Source organism: Larus michahellis, chromosome 8, assembly GCF_964199755.1.
Source record: "Larus michahellis chromosome 8, bLarMic1.1, whole genome shotgun sequence".
NCBI lineage: Eukaryota > Metazoa > Chordata > Aves > Charadriiformes > Laridae > Larus > Larus michahellis.
Window position 1 is genome coordinate 28,624,281 of NC_133903.1, and position 23,998 is coordinate 28,648,278.

General features: G+C 41.1%; 1 protein-coding gene across 4 annotated transcripts in view; it reads right to left on the bottom strand.

Moving 5' to 3' along the window:
- Positions 1–4,883: 4,883 nt before the first annotated feature.
- Positions 4,884–23,998, bottom strand: part of HMCN1 (hemicentin 1) — a 188,609-nt gene continuing 169,494 nt past the window's right edge. For 3 of the 4 annotated variants that reach the window (XM_074596824.1, XM_074596826.1, XM_074596827.1), the window contains 13 exons: positions 23,628–23,765; positions 23,184–23,305; positions 21,381–21,618; positions 19,561–19,623; positions 17,985–18,104; positions 17,606–17,740; positions 17,032–17,145; positions 16,609–16,734; positions 15,761–15,889; positions 11,669–12,019; positions 9,048–9,167; positions 8,261–8,387; positions 4,884–7,144 (listed from right to left, as the gene is read on the bottom strand). In XM_074596824.1, coding sequence (XP_074452925.1) covers positions 6,778–7,144; positions 8,261–8,387; positions 9,048–9,167; positions 11,669–12,019; positions 15,761–15,889; positions 16,609–16,734; positions 17,032–17,145; positions 17,606–17,740; positions 17,985–18,104; positions 19,561–19,623; positions 21,381–21,618; positions 23,184–23,305; positions 23,628–23,765 — 2,150 coding nt within the window. In that variant the 3' untranslated portion in view covers positions 4,884–6,777. The remainder of the gene's footprint in view (positions 7,145–8,260; positions 8,388–9,047; positions 9,168–11,668; positions 12,020–15,760; positions 15,890–16,608; positions 16,735–17,031; positions 17,146–17,605; positions 17,741–17,984; positions 18,105–19,560; positions 19,624–21,380; positions 21,619–23,183; positions 23,306–23,627; positions 23,766–23,998) is intronic. The other variant, XM_074596825.1, reaches the window with a different exon arrangement.

A 23,998-nucleotide genomic window follows, 5' to 3' on the forward strand; every position in this document is an offset into this window, starting at 1 on the left:
CCAGGTTGAGCAGACGTCCCTCCGTCTGTCTATCTGTCAGGGGATGTCAGGCTGAGATTTATTCTAGCTAGAAGAAAAAGGTATGGCTTTTCCTCAGCTCAGCTTTCAGTGGCCAGAGGTCTTTGTCAAAATGCTATCAATGTTTGCCTCTTCCACATTTAGGACTGTCTTTGCTGGAAAACTAGCAGAGTACCAGGCTGTGGTACTAAGGGTCATGTTAAGCATGGACTAGATCAATTTAGAGACACACAGTGACAAGCTGTGTCTGTTGAAGTCTGTCAATACTGTCTTGTCGAAGGGAGTACAGCATGTATTGCAAAGTATTATGCAAATTAAATGCACAGACACAGCCAGTGCTCACTCATACAAATACTTGTGAAAATCTACTGAGGGTTAATTTATTCCCGTGCCTCTAGATCATGAAAATGTCTCAGATTTTAGCATGACTGGTTTAGATTAAAGTTTCAGGCTGGAGATCCAGTGATTGTTACTTTTTATTCATTCTTTTCTAGCACACAAGATGGGAGCAAAACCGAGGCTGTGTGACTTATTTAGGGAATCAACAGGGCTTTATAAATAAATAATGGCTAGTCTGGCGAAGGCTGAACTTCAATGCTGAACTTGACTGCTCAAATAACAACTTTACTTCCCCAAAAAAGCTAGTTCTCAGCAAAATGTGGACTGTTTTACTAGCTGCTCTGCAGATGCTCTGTTTCATGCTGTGGTAATTCATTCTGTGATGTATCATTTTTGTCCTGTTTATCATTTTCAAATCTCTATCAGGAAAATTCATTTTACATCCGCTCTAAGTAAAACTTAACTTTTGCTGTTGCTCTTAGTGTGTGCTGAGGACTGTTTATATGATTAAGAGATATTTTGATGGGATAAGGTGTCCGAGCTGAAGGCAATTGGGAGTTTTTAGCAAGGTTGTGACTGGCTTTCATTCAATGTGACATTTTGGTAATCACTCACGGCTCTTTGCTTGCCTATAGTAAAGCTACCGCACATGGCAAAAATACCATGATATTACCTTGGTGAACACAAACCACTTCTGTGCCACAGCCTCATCCATTAAAGGATAGCATCGTTTATGCATCCGAAATCTTTGCAAAACATGAGCTGTGAAATATTAGCGGTAATATTTTGGGAAAGGCTTTGCAGGGTTACACCCAATTTGAGGTTCTCTATCAGTCTCCACATCCCTGAGAGCATTGCAGAGGAACCAGTAAGCAAACCACAAATGTTTTTCTTTCAAACAAGGCCAGAGCAGAGCAAAGCAGTATGACCTGTGTGGTTGATAAATACGCGAAGATTTGTGAGCTAATTCTCCGAGCAGATGATGATGAGGAAGGATGAATAAATTCAATGTAATCAAGAGTTATTTTCAAGGTTTGTGTCCAAAGTCCAGTTCCTTTAAGCACAAGAGAAATGAAAGAGGTGACAGTTTTGTGACAGATTTGAACATCTTTTCAGCTTATCTCCTATTCATAAGCTCTCTAGCACTTCAGATTTGTCCAGAGGTGGACTGTCAGGACACTTACACAGAAACAGTGTTGTTCTGGTACAAGCAGGCCTTGCCCTCCCCACTTTATCACCAAGGCTCCTGTAGTCCCCTCCGCATGTACTTTTAATATTTTTTCTTGTGGTATTTTTGCTTCTTCAATTTGAGTCACTCACATGGTTGCATCAGAGCACTCTGCATTTTCTTCTTCGGGCATGGAGAAGGCCTGCTCCTTCGCCTGCTTTCAGCGAGGAGCTGAGGCACTTCTGTTGTTTCTGTGGCATTTGGGAATTCATTTTTCTCCCAACTCTTCCATCCTCATTCTTTAGATCTACAGCATCAGATTCCAGAGGCATCCTGGCTAAAAACCTCTGACGCTGTTAGAGAGGAACTTGGACATTGCTTGGAATCGAGCTGTGTTTTATGCGCCACTTTATTTACTATGGAGAGGAGTAACTAGGGCCACTTAGAGGATTCTGCTCTTAGGGATCCGGGCTGGCATTTGCCTCTTAAATTGTGGACCCAAAATCAGGTACATTCTTTTTTTTTTTTTTAAGCTTTTACGTACAACTTTATTTAAGTATTTGCCAGTTCTGTATTTTTCTGTAGCAAGAGAGTTTGGCCTTGCTTTAATTATGGGCTAGATTATAGCTGTACAGCCCAGATTTCTTGATATCTCTCAGACATTCTGTAGGAGAGACTTCCTTGGGACACTTTATGCCATCCAAGCAGAAGAAAGTCTGGACTACGGTTTATCCTGCTTTTCTGTAAGCCATTAAAAGGTTTGGAGGGATGCTCGTCTCAGTCCACAGCCAGTGGAACCCCTCTGAATTCCAGGTGAACTGGAGTGAGATTACTGTGTGATTGCTCAGACAGCACACAGATTTTTTTAAAAAAATCATGGTTGAGAGAGATTCTATTTAAAAGGTCGTCTTCTGACCTGTATGTAAACTAGCCTGTAACCTCAAGCGGGATGAGAAGTTATTAATAAGAAAGTCAGCTGCGCTTCACTGAATTTCAAGGCACTTTGTTAACCTATCAAGAACTTCTTACTTTTGTGTGCTAGCTCTTCCCATTTTAGGAGAGAGCTTTCTAATGCAAGTGCTGTATTTGCTGTAACTTTTTTTTTTTTAACACATGTTTTATCCAAGAAATAATCTCACCTTGTTCTCAGTCCCAAAATGGCCACAGTTTTATAATCCTCACATACAATGAAAAATGATCTGAGGTTATCTTTCCATCAGGTTCTCTTCTCCTTGCAGCGATTGCATAGCTATACTTCAGAGCACTTCTGAACCTTTGCTCTGTAATTGGAGCAAATTCTTGGCTTGATTGTGCTTCTCATGCTATTCATAAATTATCATTTGAATCTGTTTGTGTAAAATATTAACAAACACTTCTTTTTATCCATACGCCTTTATCTGTTAGCAGGTATGCTTTGTTTCCCTTTCTAATGCCAAATTCATCAAACCAGAAGACTGGGCTGTGCATGCTGCCTGGCACCAGTTGGACGCTGAAGATGCTGAACAGCTGAACTCAATGGTCTGAAAAGTGACTGGAGTTGGGTAAGTGTGGCCAGATGTGCAGATGTGTTTATACAAAATCTGCTTGCCAGTTTGGGATCACATTTAATGTTATTCACAGGGCATGGCTGGATACGCTGGGCTTGGATGTTAGTTAATGTTACCAGTGCAGCACTGCCGGATGCGCGATGCGCAGCAGCCCTGCGTAGCTCTGGGAATCGGCTGGACTCTCTGGGGGTTCCCTTCTGTTTCAGCTCACAGCCAGAGATACCCTGTGCCTCAGAAAGTGTGTCCAGGGAAAGAAAGGACAAATAAAGTCATTCACTAAGGGTGTCTTGTAGCTCCTGTGGAGCAACAGCTCCAAAGTAAGCACTGTTGTATGGGCAGGAGTTGAAACCATCTCCGATTTCCCAGCAAGAAATAGGACTGTGCTGGAGCAAGTCATTGATTGTTTGAGCTTTTCAGCATTAATGAACATTGGTGTAAAGGTGTTCTGAATTTCCAGACTTCAGTGTTTCACTTCTTCATACCGTGTTGACTCATTGCCGATGATATCCATTTGGTGACCCTGTGGACTCTATCAACATCGCTTCTGAAGCAGAGATTGCAGCCCAGAAGGCTGGAGGAGCCTTCATCTGCCCATGGGCTTTCTGCAGAAATAAAGTGAGAGACCTGATCCGCAGCCCTCGCCCATCTCCATGTATGTATGGCAGGGCACCTCGGCAGGGATTAGTTTAGACGGAAATGTGCTAGACGACTTGCTTTTGTGTCTCTTTGCCTGGGCGATTAACCACAACCAGCGCGGTGTTGGTGATGCGTCTGTCCTCACATGGTGCTGCGTGTCCTGTTCTCCGCCTGTGTGCAACTGGGGGGTGGGCGGTTGGATTCCAGCCTCATAAACTAATCCATGGATTTCAAAGGTTGTAATGTGCCAAGTTTTTATTGGCAGGAGTCTTAGATTTGAGCTGCCAGAACTAGAAATGCCTCTGAAGTCAAAGGGTACCAGAGCTCCCACTTGCATCCCAAGAGCAGAGTCCTGCCTGTAATGGCCCCGCCGATGTGAGGGCGATGACGACCACTTTACTCATTAGCCTTCTCTTAGTTTAGCACCCACTGTCTGGATCTTACTTGGCAAGGAGATGCTTATCTGTCAAGCACTGCTACTCCCGTCTTTTCTGAGCACTGTTCTCATCTGGTAACTTGTTTTCCCTTTAACTCACAGCTCTGTGTGTTCTGCATTGATTCATTGCTGAACCTGGTCAGCAGTTTTTAAATTCAGCCAGTGCAGAAAGCAAAACAAAACCCCAGTGGAATTTCTCTCTCAAGGGACTGGCACGCTGGATCTCTAGGGAAGGTGTGATGGGGGAGCCTGTCCTCAGATCCTGAACACCCGCCATGGAACAGGTGATGCTGGTTCTGGACTTTATATCTTTTCTGGCACTTGGCCCTGGTTTCATCCCTGAAACTTGTTTTTGTGCCTTATTCCTCTGCTAGAAGTTCTAGTCAGAAGGAATTGCACACACTTTTTTCGAAGTGCTGCATCTTGGCATGTTGTTTCCTTTAGGTTTTAATAAGGAAGAATCATTTCCAGGAGTCAAAGCGGGTCTCGTCGTGCCCTGGCAAAGGCTCTGCCGTAGCAGGGTGTTTTCCTGGTGTACGTGAGCGGGCTGGGGCTCTGGGCAGCGCTGTGGGCAGCTGCTGTCCTACACATGTTCGTCCTTCTGAAGGTGAGCTCCAGGGAGACGGGCGTGCCCAGCTGTGTGCTGCTGGGGAGCCACAAGGTGTCACACTGATACTTAAAGTATGTATAAATTAATCGCTGTAATGTATAAAACATCTGCCATCTTTCATAGGGTCATTTCATCTCAGTAGTGTAGTTAATTAAATATTGTCAAGTTTGTACCTAGGTAAGGCCCGGGAAGGGAGGGGGCCGCCAGTGTCATGGGGCGGTGGTTCGTTCCCTCCCCAGGGAATGAAATGAGGCTTGTACAAGAGGATGGTAGCACACAGCAGGTACCACTGACGTGTTAACTGTTTATTCACTACATCTCTGAACTACCCCAAGCAACTGGGACTGACTTTTTTTTTTTTTTTTTTAAAAAAACCCCACTATTATTTGTGGTAGTGGTGTGTTTGTTCGGGTTTTTTTTAATTTGGTGGGTTTTGTGTTTTTGTTTTTGTTTTTTTAATAAGAACTTAAGATTCTCATATACTGCTTGAGCGTGCCAGGAGGAGTGTTTGCTTTGCAGTTAAGTAGACTAATATTTATGGAGGGACTCTCACCCTTTTGATAATTTTTTTTTTCCCCACATGCATTGAATTATGGTGACTTATTTCATGTTTGGCAATGACTTGAGTATATTTATGAATAAACACTGCCTTTATATGCAATAACAATTTAACTCTTAGCATGACCCATCTCCTCCGAGGAAATGAGATGTCTCCTAGGCAGCAGAGCCTGGATAAAACAAGAGTCTTATGGTAAGTAAGTGCACCAGTTTCCTGACTTTTTTTGCAAAACTGAAGGCTGTGGGGAAGCCAGTAGCACAAAACCCAGGAGACGTGGCTGGATTTGTGCCCACTGCTGCCTGCTTTGTGGGCGCGCTGCCTTCTGCCTGTGCTGCTGGCACTAAAGGCAAGTGCTTTACAAATGGTAAAGGGTTTTCTACAGTGATAAAACTCAACAACAATCTCAAAGGCAATGGGAACCTTTATTTTGATTATTTTCAATGTAGTGACATTGTCCTTTTATGCAAACCTAACTGTAAAACACTCTTGAGATACTGCATAGAAAATACACGTAGGAAAAAACATATATACACTTTCATAAAAATAGAATACATCTTGGTAAAATTACTTGTGTACAGTGTATTGACATTACTGAACCAAACTTACATCATCTTTGGAGAAAAATGATCCATTTGCAAAAAAACCCAAAACATTTTAACTGACTGAGTTGGGAGTACTGAAATGCATATGGTTTTGAGCTAAATAAATGGCTATACCAGAATGTCAGAGTGAAAAAAAAAAAAAAAAAAAGGTTATAAAATACCTGCTGTATAAAGTAGAAGTAGCCGTGGTTGTTTTTTTTCCTCCAAAAATAGTGACATCTCTAAACTTGCATGGAAATGAAATGTACCAGTTCCGAATTTTGCTGTAGACTCCTTAGCTGAAAACAAATATAATTTGTTTCAGCATTTGCAACCATTAGGCACAGTGGTATTTGGGGTTTTTTGAGCACACAATGTAGTATATTACAGACCTAATTCTATCAGGTATTTGATAAGAAAAAAAATCTAATAGATATAACATCGTAAAACACTTAGCAACCCTTAAAATATGTAGACCACTTGAAATTACAGGTTGTGTTTTTTCTTCTGGATAGGCTGTTCTTTAGTTGCTTTCAGCAGAGGCTGCTCCTTGCTTACTGTTTTGACCACAGACTTCAGCTCCTGCTTTGATTTTTCTGCTGGTTTTCAGAACAAACTGTGGAAAATTACTACTCCAGTGTAATAAATAAAGCAAGTGGTAACAGGTGTTCAAAGCCATGGATTTTCCTCTTGAATTGGAATAACGGGACGGGATAGGCAGCCTCAGGGAAGGAGGGAAAAAGGAAAGAGCAGAGCACCATTTTCAAGTGACATGGTTCACAACTGTTTGGCAGGCAATAGAGTCAGTCTGGAAGTGGTGATACCCACCGGCACTTACGAATGTGGTTAAAATACTGAGATTACTGTCAAGTAGTTTGGGTGTTTAATAGGGATAGGCTGACACAGCTATATAAACAATGAAAGTTGTCCGATACTCAATATTCCCATCGGCGCTGTAAGATAAGGCTCTGACTCCCATGCGGTAAGTCTTTGGCTCTCGCAGTGGCCGGGTGGTGAACACGACTCCTTTCAAGTTCTCATCTCTCAGGGCAAACGGGATTGCGGGGTCCTCCTCTGCCATTAAGAAAGTTGTCCTTGGGTGCATGACTTGGTCGTGAGTGTAGGCAACCAGCCGGATTAAATCCTGACCAGCAGCTATGCCAAAGGGGAGGGAAAGGAGTTTGTATTCCAAGGCGTAGGTGCTCAGATCACACTCCAAGTCGTTGGCCGGACAGTTTTTCAGACAGAACCTAGGAATAAGCAGAGCACTTTAGCCCAGGGAGAGGCATGATATTGTAAGTAAGTACTGCAGTACGTCCTAAAGGATAAATTCTTCCCCTGTTTACCCTGTTGCGTAATTTAAATTTCTCTGTAAAGATAATATGCTCATGCACTCTCTGTCCATTTTTCCTTTAAAGTTGCAGCCCAGTTTTATGTCCCATTTTCCCTTAACAGGATCATCTCAGAAAGTGCCAAGAGGTGATGGGAACATATTGAATACAATATTTGTCACTAAAGTCAGTAGTGTATGTTTTAGTGCCCTTGCTCTTAAACATTAGAGCTGGAAAGGTTGGTTTGAAATATACCGGGCAGCTCCATTTGAGGTGTCTGCGTGTTAGGTCATGAAATAAAGAATTTGGCATGAAGAGGAGGAAAGTAAATTTTACTTCTATTAATCAAAAGTCAAAATAGGGAATATCTCTTGGCCCTGCCTGGCAGTACTAACAGAGGTCAAAGAACATTATCTGTTTCAACTTAAGTGTCATTCCAGTTCAGTTGGATCACAAAAGACAGTTTCTGACTATGAAACAACCTATTTCCTTGAGTATATTAGAAGATTAAAAGAAATTAAAGTGTGTTTTTCCAGAACAAGGAAATAGGAGTAACTTAAAAACCCCCCAAATTACCATGAACTGTAGCATTATTTTAATGATAAAAAGTATATTTTAAATGCTTTGAAATTGAGGGCAAGTTAGGATTTAGAGAAGTCAGAAAACTTAGAGGCAAAGGCATCTCCATAAGCGACAAATGCATGGCACTGGATCAGCAGAAAGAATCCAAGCGCGCTGCCCACTGGGGTTCATATAGGGAAGGAACATTCCGGTGCTATTTCCTTTTGAACTAACAGTAAAATGCCGCGTGGAAACTGAGAGGCAGCCAGCTCACCCGCAGCCACTCGTTTATGGTTCTGCTGCCAGGGAAACAGGGAATACTGCTGCTCAAGAAACCGATGATCACCTTGAATGTCAATGCTTTACCTTCTGCCAGCGTGAGCTTCACTGGTGACAGTCAGTGTTTCTTCTGATGAACACAGGTTAAGGATCCAAGTTTGGGGTGAGTGTTAAGGGGCTGAAAATAAAACATACCCAGAAAGAGGGTCTCGCTGGTAGTTCGGTGGACAAGGTGTATCTATGCACTGGTAGCTTCCTCTCATGTTGAAACACATCTGATTTGATCCACAATTAATGTTCTGTTCGAGGCACTCGTCAATATCTGAATGTAAAAAACATGCAGATGATCAATTGCTGGCAGAAGAAATTAAGGGTTAAGAAGTAGCTGGGTTGGTCAAGACTGAGCAGAGCACAGAGTGCAGCACACAGTGAAATCCTTCAGAATACGCTCTTGCTCTTTGAGACAACAGTTCAAATAATTTGCATTTATTGTTGTTGGCAATTTATTACTGTGCAGGATGGCATATTGTATGGGATGACTAGAGCTGCCTACAGCCACGATCCAACATAAACCATACTTGTCTTGTCAACAGAGACTAATTAGTTCATTTTTTATGGTTTTTTTTTTTTGTGGATCAGAAAATCTGACAAGTACCTTTTTTTGACAGAGGCGGGTTAAGGATTATATTGGGTTTGACCCTAGTGCTGCTGTTTTCCTGCCTGGAGTTCAATGTGTAACATATGGTCACATGAGAAAACTTCAGAGAATAAGAAGTTACAATTGTCTAACTTGCTGTTGTTTTATGAAGTTTTTCTATTTCACGTTTTATGAAATGCAAAATATAAAAACTTCTGAAACTTGAAATTTTGAATGCCCCATCTCATAGCAAACTGAAAAATATGGCTTATACATATATCGAACACGATTTGTATCTTATTTATTTACAAATATGCTTCTGACCACTCAAAGCGATCTGCCTACCTTGACAGGTTTTGCCGTTGGGCGTAAGGCGATAGCCAGAGGGACAAGTACACTGATAACTCCCTGGGGTGTTTCTACATTCGTGCTGGCAGGTGTCTCTGGTTTCACATTCATCTATGTCTGCGGAAAGAAACACGAACACGTACTCATCAGGATTATCTGAACCTGGCATTGAACCGAGGTATTTTTTGTCTTATTTATATACAAGTGTACGGACAGAGTTGGTGGAAGTTGTGTGGATCTTGTTTTCTGATGAAGTCGAATGTCTAACACTAGCAACTCTCGTCACACCTTACCTGTGACATTCCTTAAAACTTTTTAATAACTAAAGTCCTTGCCTTTTTTGACGGCAGCCATAATTTGTATTGTAGCTGGGAAGAAAGGGGGAGGTGCAATCTGTACACAGGGATAAGGTTACACAAACCCAGTCTTGCCCCCAAAAGCAAGCTGAGCTGCCCGACAATAAGCTTTTGGGCACTACGGTTAGGAAATGCCCAGGCTCGTTATCTCCTCAGAGGGAGTACTGACAGTGGGGGAGTTGTTCTTACAGTTAATCCCTCCTCAGGCAAAGCTGTTTCCCTTTCAAACCGAACTTCCTCGTGCCACCGGAATGAATTAAGCTCAGTATCTGGAAAGTTTATCAATAAAAATGCTCTTAACTTTTTTTTTTAATCTCCCTCTCAAATATAGAAGTACCAGACCACTTTATGTAAAATTTTCAAATCAGACTAGTGTGATTTAGACACAGATCATATGTAATTACAACTTCTTTTGAAACATCTGCCTAGTTCAGGAGAGCAGCAGAGATGCTACTCAAGTTAGCCCCGTGCAAGAGTTAAGACCTGCACGATTAAAACAAGTCTTTGCTTCCCCTCTCGTTGTCTGATTTACAGGGGTTGCGTTAGATAAAAGTGTGAACACAGAAGAGAAACAGATGTAAACATTTACAGTATGCTGTTCTCAAATCTTGATGGTTGTCTATTGAAAGAGCTTTCTTTAAAAAAAACAAAATAAAACATAATTTGGGTGTATTTTTCACATTAAACGGTAATTTTTAAATTTATATGTTTATTCCAATGAAACAGAAGTACAAGAATGTCAACTCATTCAAACTGGAAGCTGGGGTGAAGATCACCGATTTTAGCTCAAAGCTAAGTAGATCACTGTTTACCCTGGAAGTATATTGTGCCCCCAGTGCGCTGCCCTTGGCATACGTGCCGGGCCGAGGCCCACAGCTAACGTGCCACAAACTGCTGTCTTAAATGCACTGGGACAAGCTCTAGTAAGGCCTAGATTGAGGTACCCGTAGTCTTGAACTCAGCAGTATTATTACAAAATAACTTAGGTGAATAATTTTTTTTCTTTTTAAGATACTCAAAATGTGAGTTACGTTGGCAAAATCTAGCTTAAGAGAAGCATACTTCAAAAGATGAACTCATTTTTTCTATCCCCATCTGTCCTTTGTGTCAAGCCTCAGGTCTGGTGATCACTGCCAACGACAAGGACAGCGGTGGCCGCTCTCCAGCCCGGCTCTGCTGGGGACTTGATGGAGGGAGGCCGGGCATCAGCACCTCTAGACCAGCAGTTACAGGAGGCCTACACCCACAGGCACTAACTACCGCTGCAGGAGAAAAAACGGACATTTCTAGCTCTTGAGCAATAGTTTGTTGGGGTATGTGTGTTTTTAAACTTCTTAATTTCTTCCCCTTTAGCACAAATCAGTCACTGACCAGTACAGGCTGCTGTTCCTTTCGACTTTCATGGGGAGCTAAATTAAATTTTCAAAACCTGCGCAAATAGCAGCATTTCACTGAAAAACCTCAGGAAAGCTCATGGAGGAAGGAGGAAGTGAGCTAAATGCTTGATAGTTAGAGGTGCCAGAGACCTTTGTTTCCTGTTGGTGTTTGAGTGTGCTCTGAGGCTTTGCACCTCTTAAAAAAAAAAAAAAAAAAAAAATTGGGGCAGAGCTTGCCAGTTACCATAACTACCCTGCTCACCTCCTCGCGGAGAAAGAAGGGGCAGCACTGTCATTGTCACAACTTATGACAAACCCCCATTTGTTTATTAATCAGTCTCTCCACCCTCAGAGAACTCCAACCTTCTGTATCTCATAACTACAGGTAATTTAAGAGCTTCTGCTTCTGTCGCCTGTACGGCAGTGACTAACGCTCCTGTAGCAGTGCTGGCGATGACCCAGGTGTGCTCAATTCTAAAATCTTTAGGTTCAAAACCTTTTTGAAGCACATTATTACTGCCATCAGCGGGAGTCTGACGTAAGCAACATCCCCAGGACTAGACTGGGTCTACTGGTGTTTCTTGAAGCGTGAGAACATTCACAAAGGTGAGCTGCCGTAACCAGAAGGAAGAGAATAACAGAAGGAAATAATTTGCAAACACACAATAAGCAGCACAATTAAAACAAGAGGTTATGAGAAGGATGTTTGGAAACTTCTGTGCTACAGTGTGCTCAGGTGACAAGAACATGCAGAACTCTGAATATTTATCAGGGTAACATGAAAAAACCGCAGCACCAGAAACCATCAGGCCCTGGTATGTACGAAACAGTAACCTAAGGATAAGGACCAAAACAAGAGAATTGCATAGACACGACTGACATTTACCTACACATCTGTCATTTCTTGCCTCATAGCCTTCAGGACAAGTTTCTCTAATGTTCCTTCTAGTCCTGGAGAAAGGTATTCTGCTGTTGCTATACTCCGAGAAGGAGCTGTAGAGATTTGAGGAGTGCCTGTAATATTGTTGAGGTTGATAGTTGTCTCTCAGAGGGGAGAATTGAGCATAGTTATAGCTATTGTAATAGGCACCGTAATTTGGCAATCTCTCCAATCCAGCGCAAGATTTCCCATCACCTAATAAATGTTGTCCGGGGGGACAGCCACACTTGAAGCTGCCGGGGGTGTCGGTGCATTGAAATGCACAGGGTTTAGGCACTTGTTCACATTCATTAATGTCTGCTCATGTGACATGATCCAGAGCAACAAACCATGTGGAAAGGAGAAAAAACAAACAAACAAACAACAACACGTAACTATATGTATATATATATATACATATATACTTATCTCAGTCTGTGGAACAAACCGAGGACATAAAAGTAAGATCTTGAAGGCAGTAAAATCTAGAGAACACATTGCCAAGCAGACAGGTCATTCTATCCTGTGCAGTAATTTACCTTTATCCTTCCTGTAAGGCTGCTTGTGACCTAAGACCGTGCTGAGGCAGGGCAAGAACTCTGCCAAAGGTCTTGCCCGGAGCATGACCGAAGGTAAGGTCTGGCTACAAAATGGGGATTCCAGTCTGGTCCTTGAGGGAAGCTCAAAAGCTCTGACACAGTTATTGTCCTCTGCCTCAGGGGAAAAACCAGGTCTCGAGGACACGTCACAGGGTTGCAGGGGAAGGAGGTGGGGTATGTTCTAACCTCTTATGTTGCTATTGGCCACTCCAGCTATGAAAAGTTGGAGACTTAATGGTAAATATTAATTCACTTTTGTACAATCATAAAACAGAATTATTTTTGTTTTCCTAAGGAATGCCTTTTTTTTTTTTAAAGTTTATTTTCCCTTTAATTTGTAATCCAAAGTAATTTGACCAACCCTAGCAGTAAACATCCATCCTGAAATGAAATCAGAGTGGTAGGCATTCAAAGTACAGTAAAAGGTTTAGGGATGTAAGATGACGAGTGCCCTTCACTCACAATAAAGTACATAGGAGTGCTCGTGGGTGCTGTAGAACCAGGCCTTCCCCACGGTCCCTCTGACATTACCAGAAAGAAATTTTCTGAAATTTCCATAGAGCTCCTTCAGGCCCAGCTGAAAATTTGACACACACGGTGTTCCTTCGCAAACTTACAGTCACTCTTTACTAGAAAAAGACAAAAACGTGCTAATTCCAAACCAGAATGTGCAACTCCAGAATGACCTTATATTAAGATTCATAACAACATATCAATAATTGACTTATATTACAAACCTTGTGTTACTAAAATTTAAAGATTATTTTAATGGTGACTCAAGAAGGGTTTAATTATATTAGTGGTAAGTGTATATTTTGTCAATTATTATTGTAAGAATGCCATTAAGCTACAATTAGGACCCCCTAAACATAGTATTTTGAGCATAATTTGTATCCTTCTGAAATAAGCAGTGTATGATAATGGTATTTAAAAAGTTATACTGTTTAGAAACAGAATAGAATAATAGGAACATAATAGAATAATAGATTGTATTTTTATTAACTGTTTAATACGTCATATATTTTAAACTTTTAAAGAATTTTGGGTGTTACTAATAATTAAATGTTTTCAGAGTCAAAAATCCAGGGATAGTTATTGCAGTATTTTTCAAGTCATTTCACAAACACGTAACTGAAACTTTAGGTAACAGTTGAAATATCATTAGGGTAACATTTTCAGGTGTTATGAACAAGAAAACATTTTTAACATGACAACAACTAATATGACTTCTAAGTTTATATTCCTTCATTGTGTGCACCAGATGAAAAATGCATTACTCATGTACATGTAAAAGAATACTGAAACTCATTATTTTCTTAGTACTCAACTATAATTGCTGAGTTTAACATTCTTTACCTGCATAAAGTAGACAATAGATACGTGCACATCTTTACAACAACCACTGTCCTTGGAACAGGGTGTGTATAAGCAACAGAAGACTATCATAGAAATGATGAAAGGGAACAGGGGAGAAGTGGAGCAATTTCACCTATAGAAGCATCTTGTGCAACAGAAGCAAAACTGAGGGCAGCAAACCACTGCCCTTTATAGCAGAGCCATCCCTGGAAAGCCATGGCTGACTGACTGCGCAGCCTCAGTCTCCACCAGACAGTATCCCTTTGATTACACACCATAAATATGAAATATTTATAAGAACAATGTGAAATGGCTTGGAAACAAAAATAGCTAAATTCTCAGGCTCTGTTTAATTTGAAGAATAATATTTGGTTTTAAATTCTAGATAGGCTTATACATGCTATATGCAAAAATGCTTTATAACTGCTTTCGATAATGCCTTTCCATCTACGATATGGCATGTGGAGATGCAACACAGTTCACAGAAATACTGTAATTTACTTAAATGGGTATGCGTGTATCTATGGGTGTTGTGATGACAAACGAGCATCTTATCCCCATGTAACAGGGAACTGTGACACAAAGGACCTTACACAGGGTAAGAGTAGCACAGGCAGGAACAAAGTTCAATTCTTCTGTTTCAGTCTGGAGTCCTACTTACTTTTCAGCTCTTCCCTGTGTTCATTGGAAACAATAAAAACTGGATTTTATTAACTCATGTGAACTGGTATCTTTGATGAGTCTATATTTTAAGTATGTTTTTAAGCAAAAAAATCAAAGGTGCATAAAGGTCTGTCTTTAATTTCAGAGGAAGCTTTCAGCGGTCCTTGGTCAGCAGACAGCTTTAGGGCAGCTGCTAGTGTTTTGTGAAAATCTGTGGTCCTAGACTTTATCTAGCTTATTACTGTCAGAAATTTAAATGGTTTTAATGTATGTTAAGGAGTCTGTGATTGATTTCATTTCAGTAGAGAGGCAGCTGGTGGAAGTAACATCTTGGTCAAACAGTTCCTTACTGCAATTTAATCTCTTAAACAAAAAAAATTCCGGCTTTTGGTAATACAGCATCTTAGGTTGTGTAAAAAGGAAAAAAAAATTCCTATTCTCCAAAGCAGCTATTTATCATTTATGAAGCTAATCTTGAAGACGTCATCACGGAGGAATGCTTCTCTGATACGAGAGCAACTGAAACCAACTTCACTTAGTGTCATATACCAACATTCAGAAATCATTATCATCAGGGTGGATCAGCTATTACATTTTAAATACTCCACACAAATATGTGTAAATCTAAACGATCCTAGTGTCAATCCTGAGGTCTGTGAAAGCCACAGGAAGTGTTTTACACACTTGCCCTGACACCATTCATTAAACTCTCCAGCTATCCACACTAGAGCTATGAGAGCATCCTTCAAATGTTACACGTGTGTGTGGGAGAAAGCTCTGCACGTTTTAATGCCAAAAGGTTCTACGTAAATAGCAGAGGGGAGTAAGTACACGGTCAGCATTCCTGCGACCGACAGGAATCCTCCTTCCCTGCTGTGATCCGCCCAAACCAGAAAGGGGGGGGCATTAAGCGATAAACGTGTATCAGCTTCCTCCTCTCTACCCATATGGGAACACCATCCGCAGCTCCAGCGGGTGGGTAGGTGTGTTTGTGCCACTCGCTTGCGGAGGCGCTGTCTGGGTGTATCATGCCTCTTGCAACACGCTTCCTTTGGGTGTGGAATCCGTGTCACTCCCTGCTTGACTGCCTTAAGGTATGAATCAATGCAGACCAGGGTACAGGCAGGCACGTTTCACTGTCCAATCACTAGCAAATCTAAATGAAGCCTCTGTGGAGTGGTGGCTTGCCACATCCATCCAGGAGTGCTCTGAAAACCTCCTACACTTTGTCTTCAAAGTGTGGATTTATAACCATATCTGTTTGGAATCGTTTAGTCTTGACTATTAGTTTTAGATGGGTAATTATGAACTTGAGAGCAAATTTGTCTACGCAGCATAGTCTTCAAATGGGAGAGCATTGTTGGATACGTAACGGCAGAAAGCCCAGGCGAAAGCAGCAGCAGCAGCAAATACGTGGCGCTAATGTGATTGCACAGCTTACCCACACAGGGTCGTCCAACCCCCTGGGACCGATACCCTCTTGGACACACACAGCGGTAACTTCCTCGTGTGTTCTCACAGATCTGGTTATAGCGGCACTGGTGGGTTCCATCCCGGCATTCATCAATGTCTGCAGGGGATGAGGCAAGAGGAAGCAGTCAGATTTTTCTTGAAACATCTTACAGCTTTAAACTTCTTAACGAATGAGGAATGCAATGAAGCCACAAGTGAATTTGGCGCTGTAGATAGATTCGGCCTCTGAACATACACTTTCCTTACCTGGCGCCATGGTTAGACATTACTCTGTAACAGTTTACAAGTCACAAAATATGTTTCACAACCTGAAAGCAGATTTTGAGTAGATACACAGATAAATTTTTCAACTGTATTGCATTTACACACACTTTTTCCATTACTTTTCAAAACTCTTCATTGAGGTTTCCAAATTTAATCAGCTACTCTCAAAAGAGACATAATCCATCTTCTTGTCAAATCCCTTTAGAAAAAAAAAAGAGGATCTGGTAGTCTGTGTGACATGGGTTATCCCTGATAAGCACAAGGAGCTGTGATCTTGATTTGGAGCTCCTGACACAAGCTCTAAGGAAGCATTCACACAAGGGCAAAACATTTCAGTCAATGAACAGTTTCTAGAATTCAAGACAGAAGAGATGCTGAGGAAGACCTTAAATACATATATTCATATAAATGAAAAAAGTTGGTGCCTTAATATGTGCAAATCTTAATAATTGGAGATAGACTATCGCCAAGATACTTTTTTTTTTTTAAAAAAAAATCATCATTATCTCTGTGTTTATGGTCATCATACAGTACATTAACACTTGTACTCACCAATACAAGTTCCATTTTCCACTTTGGTCATTCCATTAGGACACAGATCAATGCACTTATAGCCACCACGGGTGTTTTTGCAAAGCTGGTCAGGCCTGCATACATTCTGCCTGCACTCATTCACATCTTAGTTTAAAAAAAAAAAAAAAAAGGAAATGAACTTGCCTCCTTATGCTCAATTCCTAATGAGCAGAATAATCCAGCTGTGTACGTGCATTTGAATGCACTTCATGCACATTTATCAGCCAGCCCAATTCCCACTTCCTTTGGATTTTACAAACAAATTCAGAAATACATACTAAATATATCCTCTATAGTGGGATTTTCATTCATAAAGGTTTCCAATAACAAATATAGTAACCAATAAATGTTGAACTATGTCCATTGGAAAGAGGGAATAAACACTCAAGAACTCATTCATACCTATGCATTTTCTGCCCTTTAACTGGTATCCCGGATCACAGCCACAGTGGAAACTTCCTATAGTATTGAAGCAGCGCTGATGGCAGGAGTTGGACTCTTGGCACTCATTAACATCTGTTGAACAATACAAATCCTTGATATAATAGCTGTAAATCTGTCATTTACCTGAACAGGGTTTTGGTTAAGGCAACGTTCTGGCCTGTGCTTTGAGCTCTAGTTATTACACTACTGGGGTACGGTCAGAAGTGTTTACTTCTTTCACTTTGTAAAAAAAAAATGGACATGGGACACAAAAGCAAGAATGTTAGGTTACTCCCTGATGGGACTTAAAATTTATTTCTAAAGATGGAAAAAGCAAAAGGTTTAAAAAAAAAAAAACAACAAACAAAACCCAAAAAAAACAAACCCCCATAAAACCACAGCCACAAAAAACCCAAACCCCACAAGCTTAGTAACGAAAATTTATAGACACCATGTAGTTGGAGATGCATCTTTTAAAACGTTACTTTCAAGTGTATGAAAGAGCATTTTCAGTTCATGAAAGCTAACCCCAAACCCAAAGACCTCTCCATACCTTGGCAGCTAAATCCATCAGGTGTTCTCCTAAAGCCATTCCCACATCTGACCACGCAGCGGTAGGAGCCAATGATGTTTTCACAGTCTTGGCCAGCGTGGCAAGTGTGTCCACCCAATGCACACTCATCAATATCTGCAAATAAAAACGAGCTGTAAATCTCACTATATCAAAATGAAACACAGATTAAGTAGCATCTTAAGCATGATCAGCTATGAAATACTTGATTGCAAATATATTTAGATATGAAAGAACTGGAATACCACCAATAAATTGTATTTGTATAATGCCAAAATGGCCCAGCCCAAACGTCTCCCTAGTGATTAAGGTGCCATGGGGTGTTTTGTGTCCAGCCCGTCCACAGCAGCACTTGTCTTACCCTGACACGTTCTACCGTCCGCAGAGATCGTGAGGCCTTTTGGACAGGAGCAGTAGTAAGATCCCACGGCGTTATGACAGGTATGGGAACAAGGATTTCGCACAGCACATTCATCTTCATCTGGGACAAGGAAATGTTTTCAAAACCAGTGAGACTTCATGAGGCTTTACAAGAAACTATACCAAGCAAACCCTTCCCAAGAGGTGTATGTCTGGTAGAGCCCCATGGGGCAAAACTAGATCTAGCCATGGAGCAGCTTCACAGAAACACTTCAGTGCATTTTCCACTCTTATTCTTACGGTTACCAAACCTGCACACACGGCTTGCTGGCATCTTGCGTTAGCTCTGCAGGACTGGGTCACTGCCACGGTACTGAATGTTTGGTACAATCTTTTACAGAGCATCTCTTTCTTTACAACGGAACAGATGGATTTCAGTGTTAGATTTACACTTCCCAGACACACATGCAAAGATTACCGTATTTTCCATATTAAACCTGCAGAACTCTTTTACAGGCGATACTGCAAGGGGAAAGTTGTTTTAGCAACCTTATTTTCAGTTTTCCTGGTTTTAAACTTTTTTGATGGTATAGTGTATCTTGTTTAACGTCATTAGTTTATTAACTTTCAAGAGGCAATGAAATAAATCCACAAAAGTATATAAAACTATTCTCCCTCAAGCATGACTCAGTCATCTAGAGGAGACAGCTAAAATGGTCATGACCTCCCCTTCCCCTCCATCCCCCAAGCAGAAAGAGTCTGGTTTTTAATGGGCTGTTGTCTACGTTGCCAACACTCGTCTTTCCCTGCACACGGGTCACACGAGTGCCTTGTTTTGCAGGCTCAGCAGACACGGTGGCTCAGTGTCCCCTGATGGCATCGGAGGTACTGGTGAAAAGCTGCCTGGGCACTACTAGTGTTCTAGATGAGTGCAGAAGCGGAGTCTTCATCTGCCTCTGGATCCACACCCTTTTCTTAATGGTAACTGCCACTTTTTGAAGTATGTACTGCGTGCTTTGAAGCATAAAGGTGTAGATTCTGGTGGCTGAACACTGCATCCAGCTCTGGGGCCCCCAGCACAAGCCAGACATGGACCTTTTAGAGCAGGTCCAGAGGAGACCACGAAAATGGTCAGGGGGCTGGTACACCTCTGCTATAGAGAAAGGTTGAGAGACTTTGAGTTGCTCAGCCTGGAGAAGAGAATGCTCTGAGGAGACCTTACTGCGGCCTTTCAGTATACAAAGAGGGCTCATATGAAAGATGGAGAGACTTTTTACCAGGGCCAAAGGGCCAGGACAAAGGATAATGGTTTTAAATTAAAAGAGCGTAGATTTAGATTGAAAATAATTTTTTTTTACAATGAGGGTGGTCAGACACTGGGATAGGTTGCCCAGAGAAATTGTGGATATCCTGGAAATGTTCAAGCTCAGGCTGGACGAGGCTTTGAGCAACTTGATCTAGTGGGAGGTGTCCCTGGCCAGGGCAGGGGGGTGGCACTGGATGAGCTTTAAAGGTCCCTTCCAACCCGAACCATTCTGTGAGTCTGTGATAACACACGACACTTGTCCCATCATTACCTGAACAGTAGGGCCCAGTTGAGTCCAACCCAAACCCAGCAGGGCACTGATTGCTACGGTCTCCTGTAGGGAAAGGAAGCTCATGTTACTTGTGGATGAAAACGTGGCCATTTTATTACTTTTAAAAACCCTTTAACTTTAAAAATTGCAGCCCAGCTATTTATAAAAGATTCACGATACTTGGACACTAAAATAGAAACTTTTAAAATCCAGATGTTAGTGGTTTTTGTACTTGGGCACTAAAAGTCGGTAGTACATGGGTTTTGCTGTTTTGAAAAGCATTAAAGAGGTGTGGGGTTTCCCTCAGAATTACTGCAAGTTGTATCCCAGCCTGATACATCCTGCACAGTTCCTCCATAAAGTTTTCATTATTAAGAGAATAAAGACCCTTCAGTTTCACTTCATGTAAAAGGAGGGAAGTAAACCCAACCCAAACCAATCACCGTGTCATTGTGGGAAGTCACTGGAGAACACAAGTGCATACTGTGAACTCTAACGGGAAACTCTGGTAGAGGCCGCTCTAAGACCACGCGTAATTTGCTGAAACTGAAAACTTGAAAACTGATTCAATAAATATGAAATCTTTAAAAAAGCACTATGCTAACTGTTGGAGGAAATAAATGCAAGTTCAGTAAAGCTTGGCCAGATTTATGCAGAGGCATAACTTGATCTGGAGACCTCCTTTTACCACACCTCTTTTTAAAACGGAAAATAAAAATCTTACTTGGTTTTCAAATTGCACAATGAGTTCATAGTCTGGCAAGTGGGAAAATGATTCTTTTACTTCATTTAGAATATCGTTATTGAAAAGGAAGACTGAGATAGGCCATCCCAACTCTTTCATTTACTTTCAAACCTGAGTTATTTCATTTGAATGATGAAGTTAAGCCTTATTGTGTAAAAAAAGCCCAAATAGTATTTAAAAAGATAACAGGACTTTCTGCTAACCAATTATGACTTCTCAAAGCAAGATGCGCTTACACAAATAGATGCCCTATTCCTTAAGAGCACTTAGGTACACGGTTAAGGAAAGCCAGCAGTCAGTAATGCCAAGAGACAGCACAACAGCTGACGGAGCTACAAGCTCCCCACTGCTGAGACAGGACTCACCACATTTACACACCATGCGCAAGCACGTGTCTACACAGCGCTGCATAAGTGCACATCATTCATATCTGGCCTTAAAAAAATATACCTGTAAAGTACCAGTAAAGTTTTCAATCTGCAGCTCAGCATCATATTTTCTGTATATGGCAAATAATTCCAGACGAGTTCAATCTGAGGAATGACTTAGGACATTTTACCCATTTTACTGCTGAATTTTGCATGTTCTTCCACCTCTGTATCCTCATTACTACCTTACTTACATTTATGCGGTTTTTGCTGTGAGAAGAGAATATACAATCCTTTTTCTTAATAGCTACACAAAACCAAAAAACCCACCAACACTTGACCCCACACAAAAACCACAGTAATTTTCTTTTTAGAGAATGAAAAGTACATGCAAGGAAATCGAGAAATACGTTAGGGTTGACTATCTGAAGCTACTGGGGATACTTTTAGCAGTGTCAGCAAATGCAGGTGTACATCATTGATGAGAACTACAGGTGAAGAGTAAGGGCAAACTGCAACAGCTTTTACATTTTAGTCTATGGGTACATTAACAAGACATGTAGGTGCCAGGATCTAAGTTACCTACGTTTAACGGCATTTCCTCTTTCAAGGTCATAACCAGTTCTTGAGAATATAGGCAATGAATTCTAGGGAGATAGGATATTATTTTTCCATTGAATTATTTTTGTGAAAGATTAGAACAATACCTTTTGCAATGGAAGCGTGGATTTTAAAAGCCACAGTTTCTTCCAACGGCTTGTACTCTGTTGTAATAGAGGAAGCGTGGAGCGTTTCCACCAAGAAAGGCATTTTTCCTTTAGTGTAATCATAGGTGATGGTGTGGTTCCAGGTATAGGGAACACTAACTCCATCGACAGTGAAGAGACGAGTAGAATGGGCATACAGTTGCCCAGGGCCAGTTTGAATGTAATCTTCTGTGTAATCCTGAAACAAGAAGATTTAAGGATCAGCCACCAAGTACAGCCAACACCACTGTGGTCTCCATATTTTAAAGTGCTATGAGATGTATTCTGGGAAAGGTTTTTTTACTTAACAGCTGAACAAATTGTGTTTCACAAAACACGTGCCTTTTTTACACTTATTTTAACGGTTAAATCTCAACAGCATCTCGTATATTTCTTTACATAAGAAACAGGCTGTGGTACTGAGGATCCTGAAGATGGGGGATAAAGCAGAGCATTTCCAAAAAAAACCCAACCTGAAAGTGATCTTATTGTTCAATAACAAACTTTTGAGATCTAAATATTTTTTTTCCTTCTAAGTCAGATGCTGACAACATACGCTAAATAAACAATCAGTACAGAAAACTTCTGCCACTGAAAAAAGGTATAAATATTGGACATGCTACATATTTCAGTGTATCAAAATATAAATAACTTCACCTATATTTCTTAAAACATTTTTACTGGTTACCTACCACTAACTAATTACCACCTTTATAAAAACAACTTTAAGGAATGCTCTTTCTTTCACAGTAAAACCAATTATCAAGGCACCTTGGTTTTAAAACAAAACTTTAACACCACTTATTATGTTAAGCAACATCTTTTTCATGCCTTACACCGAACCCAAAAGACAGAAAACCAGCTCCTTTGAACTCCACCTTTCTATCAGGAGTACAAGGTCAGTGCCAGAAGCTGTCTTACTAGGAGGAGCGGAGAATATCTCCTAGAAACAACAGGCAGAGCAATTCAGTAGCGAGACTGTAACCTTTTGCCATACGATCATGCAAACCACCCTCTCATCCTCCCTGACAAAGTTCACAGAGAAATGTCAATCTTTGAAAAAGCAAATTCTGTAAAATATTTCAGATGAATTGCATAATAGGACTGTTTGCCATAATAGATACCTCCACAGGACCAAGTTTTGATGCTATAGCAGAGAAAGGAGCACATCATTAACAGCATCGTGACAGCGTGCATGTTAAGAGCACATAAAATACCCTGTGATGTAATCCTACTCAGAACCTGGTCATCCCCGTCTTTGCAATTTTACCAGCCACAGCAATGTTTCTCTGCCAGACTACATATAATTGTAGCCGCAAACAAATCATCAGTGATATTCAGAAATTTTTGCATGGTGCCATGGCATAAAAGAGATGGTGTCGTCCTCTGGGAAACCAAAAAGTCTGACAGGCTCAAGATGCGCCTTTATAGCTCTACTGAAAGCAACACCTGCCGTATGCCTGCCTGTGACAACTAGCCCCAAAGGCGCTTTGCCATACTGCCCTTCTAACAACTAAAAATCTTAACTGACCAATACTACTTTCCTGAGGACAACTTTTTGTTTTCAAAGGCAATGTTAACATCTACCAACTAAACCAGGCACCAAATAAGTTATGTACAATAAAACAGTTTTCAGGACTTAGTGTCTACTAGTTTAATACAGACGAGAGAGGAAGTATATATCGGTGAGAGAGGAAGTATATATCGGTGAGAGAGGAAGTATATATCGGTGAGAGAGGAGGGTGGCATCTTGAGCAGCTTTACCTTCACGTTAACATCAGCCACCGACTGGAGCTGCAGCACGTGGCCACTCACAACGACGTCCAGCAGCAAGGCTCCGTCTGAATCCAAGCCCCGGGCAACATGAGTCATTCGCAGAATCTCACCTATGCATTAGGAGCACAGTGATTTATAAGCACCCTAAGAGAGACCCACGTCAGCCACGCAGTATCTGAATTGAGATCCGACCAGTTATTCTATACTCATATTTTTATAAGGCATACCGTGCCTATAATATAAACATCCCATGTTTCAAATTACAGCTCTAAAAGCTGTATTTAAGCCTCAGAAAGGCATAGTCAATAAGAAACTACTGGCATAGGCACAAGACTCAAAATTCAGCAACAGTTCTGTGCTATTTTTTAAGAAACGCAGTATTTATCAAGCTTATTGGAAACAGGAGGAGATGGTATATCACAGGTAACTAACCAGTTGCAAACTCCACTTGAGTTTCTCTCTTGAAGACCGCGTCAGTGAGTGTAAACCCATTCATGGCTTCTCCAATTTCTTTTGCAGTTGTCCAGTAAACGGGGCTGAGCAGAGAAACAAGCTTTCTCATCGCTGGACCTGAAAGAAACGTGACATAACATTTGAGAGCTTTTTTTCCTAACATCACGTGACCCACATCAGTGGGAGCTGAATATGAGGACCTCAAACTAGTGTAATCCTCAAGATTTAAACCAGAAAAAAATTAAAAAAGAATTGCCATATTCAGAGGAATCATTTTACAAATATTCATGTACTCGAAGTAAATACTGAAGATTTCCTTTTCCTCTCTCTTTTAGTTTAGATCAGTTTCG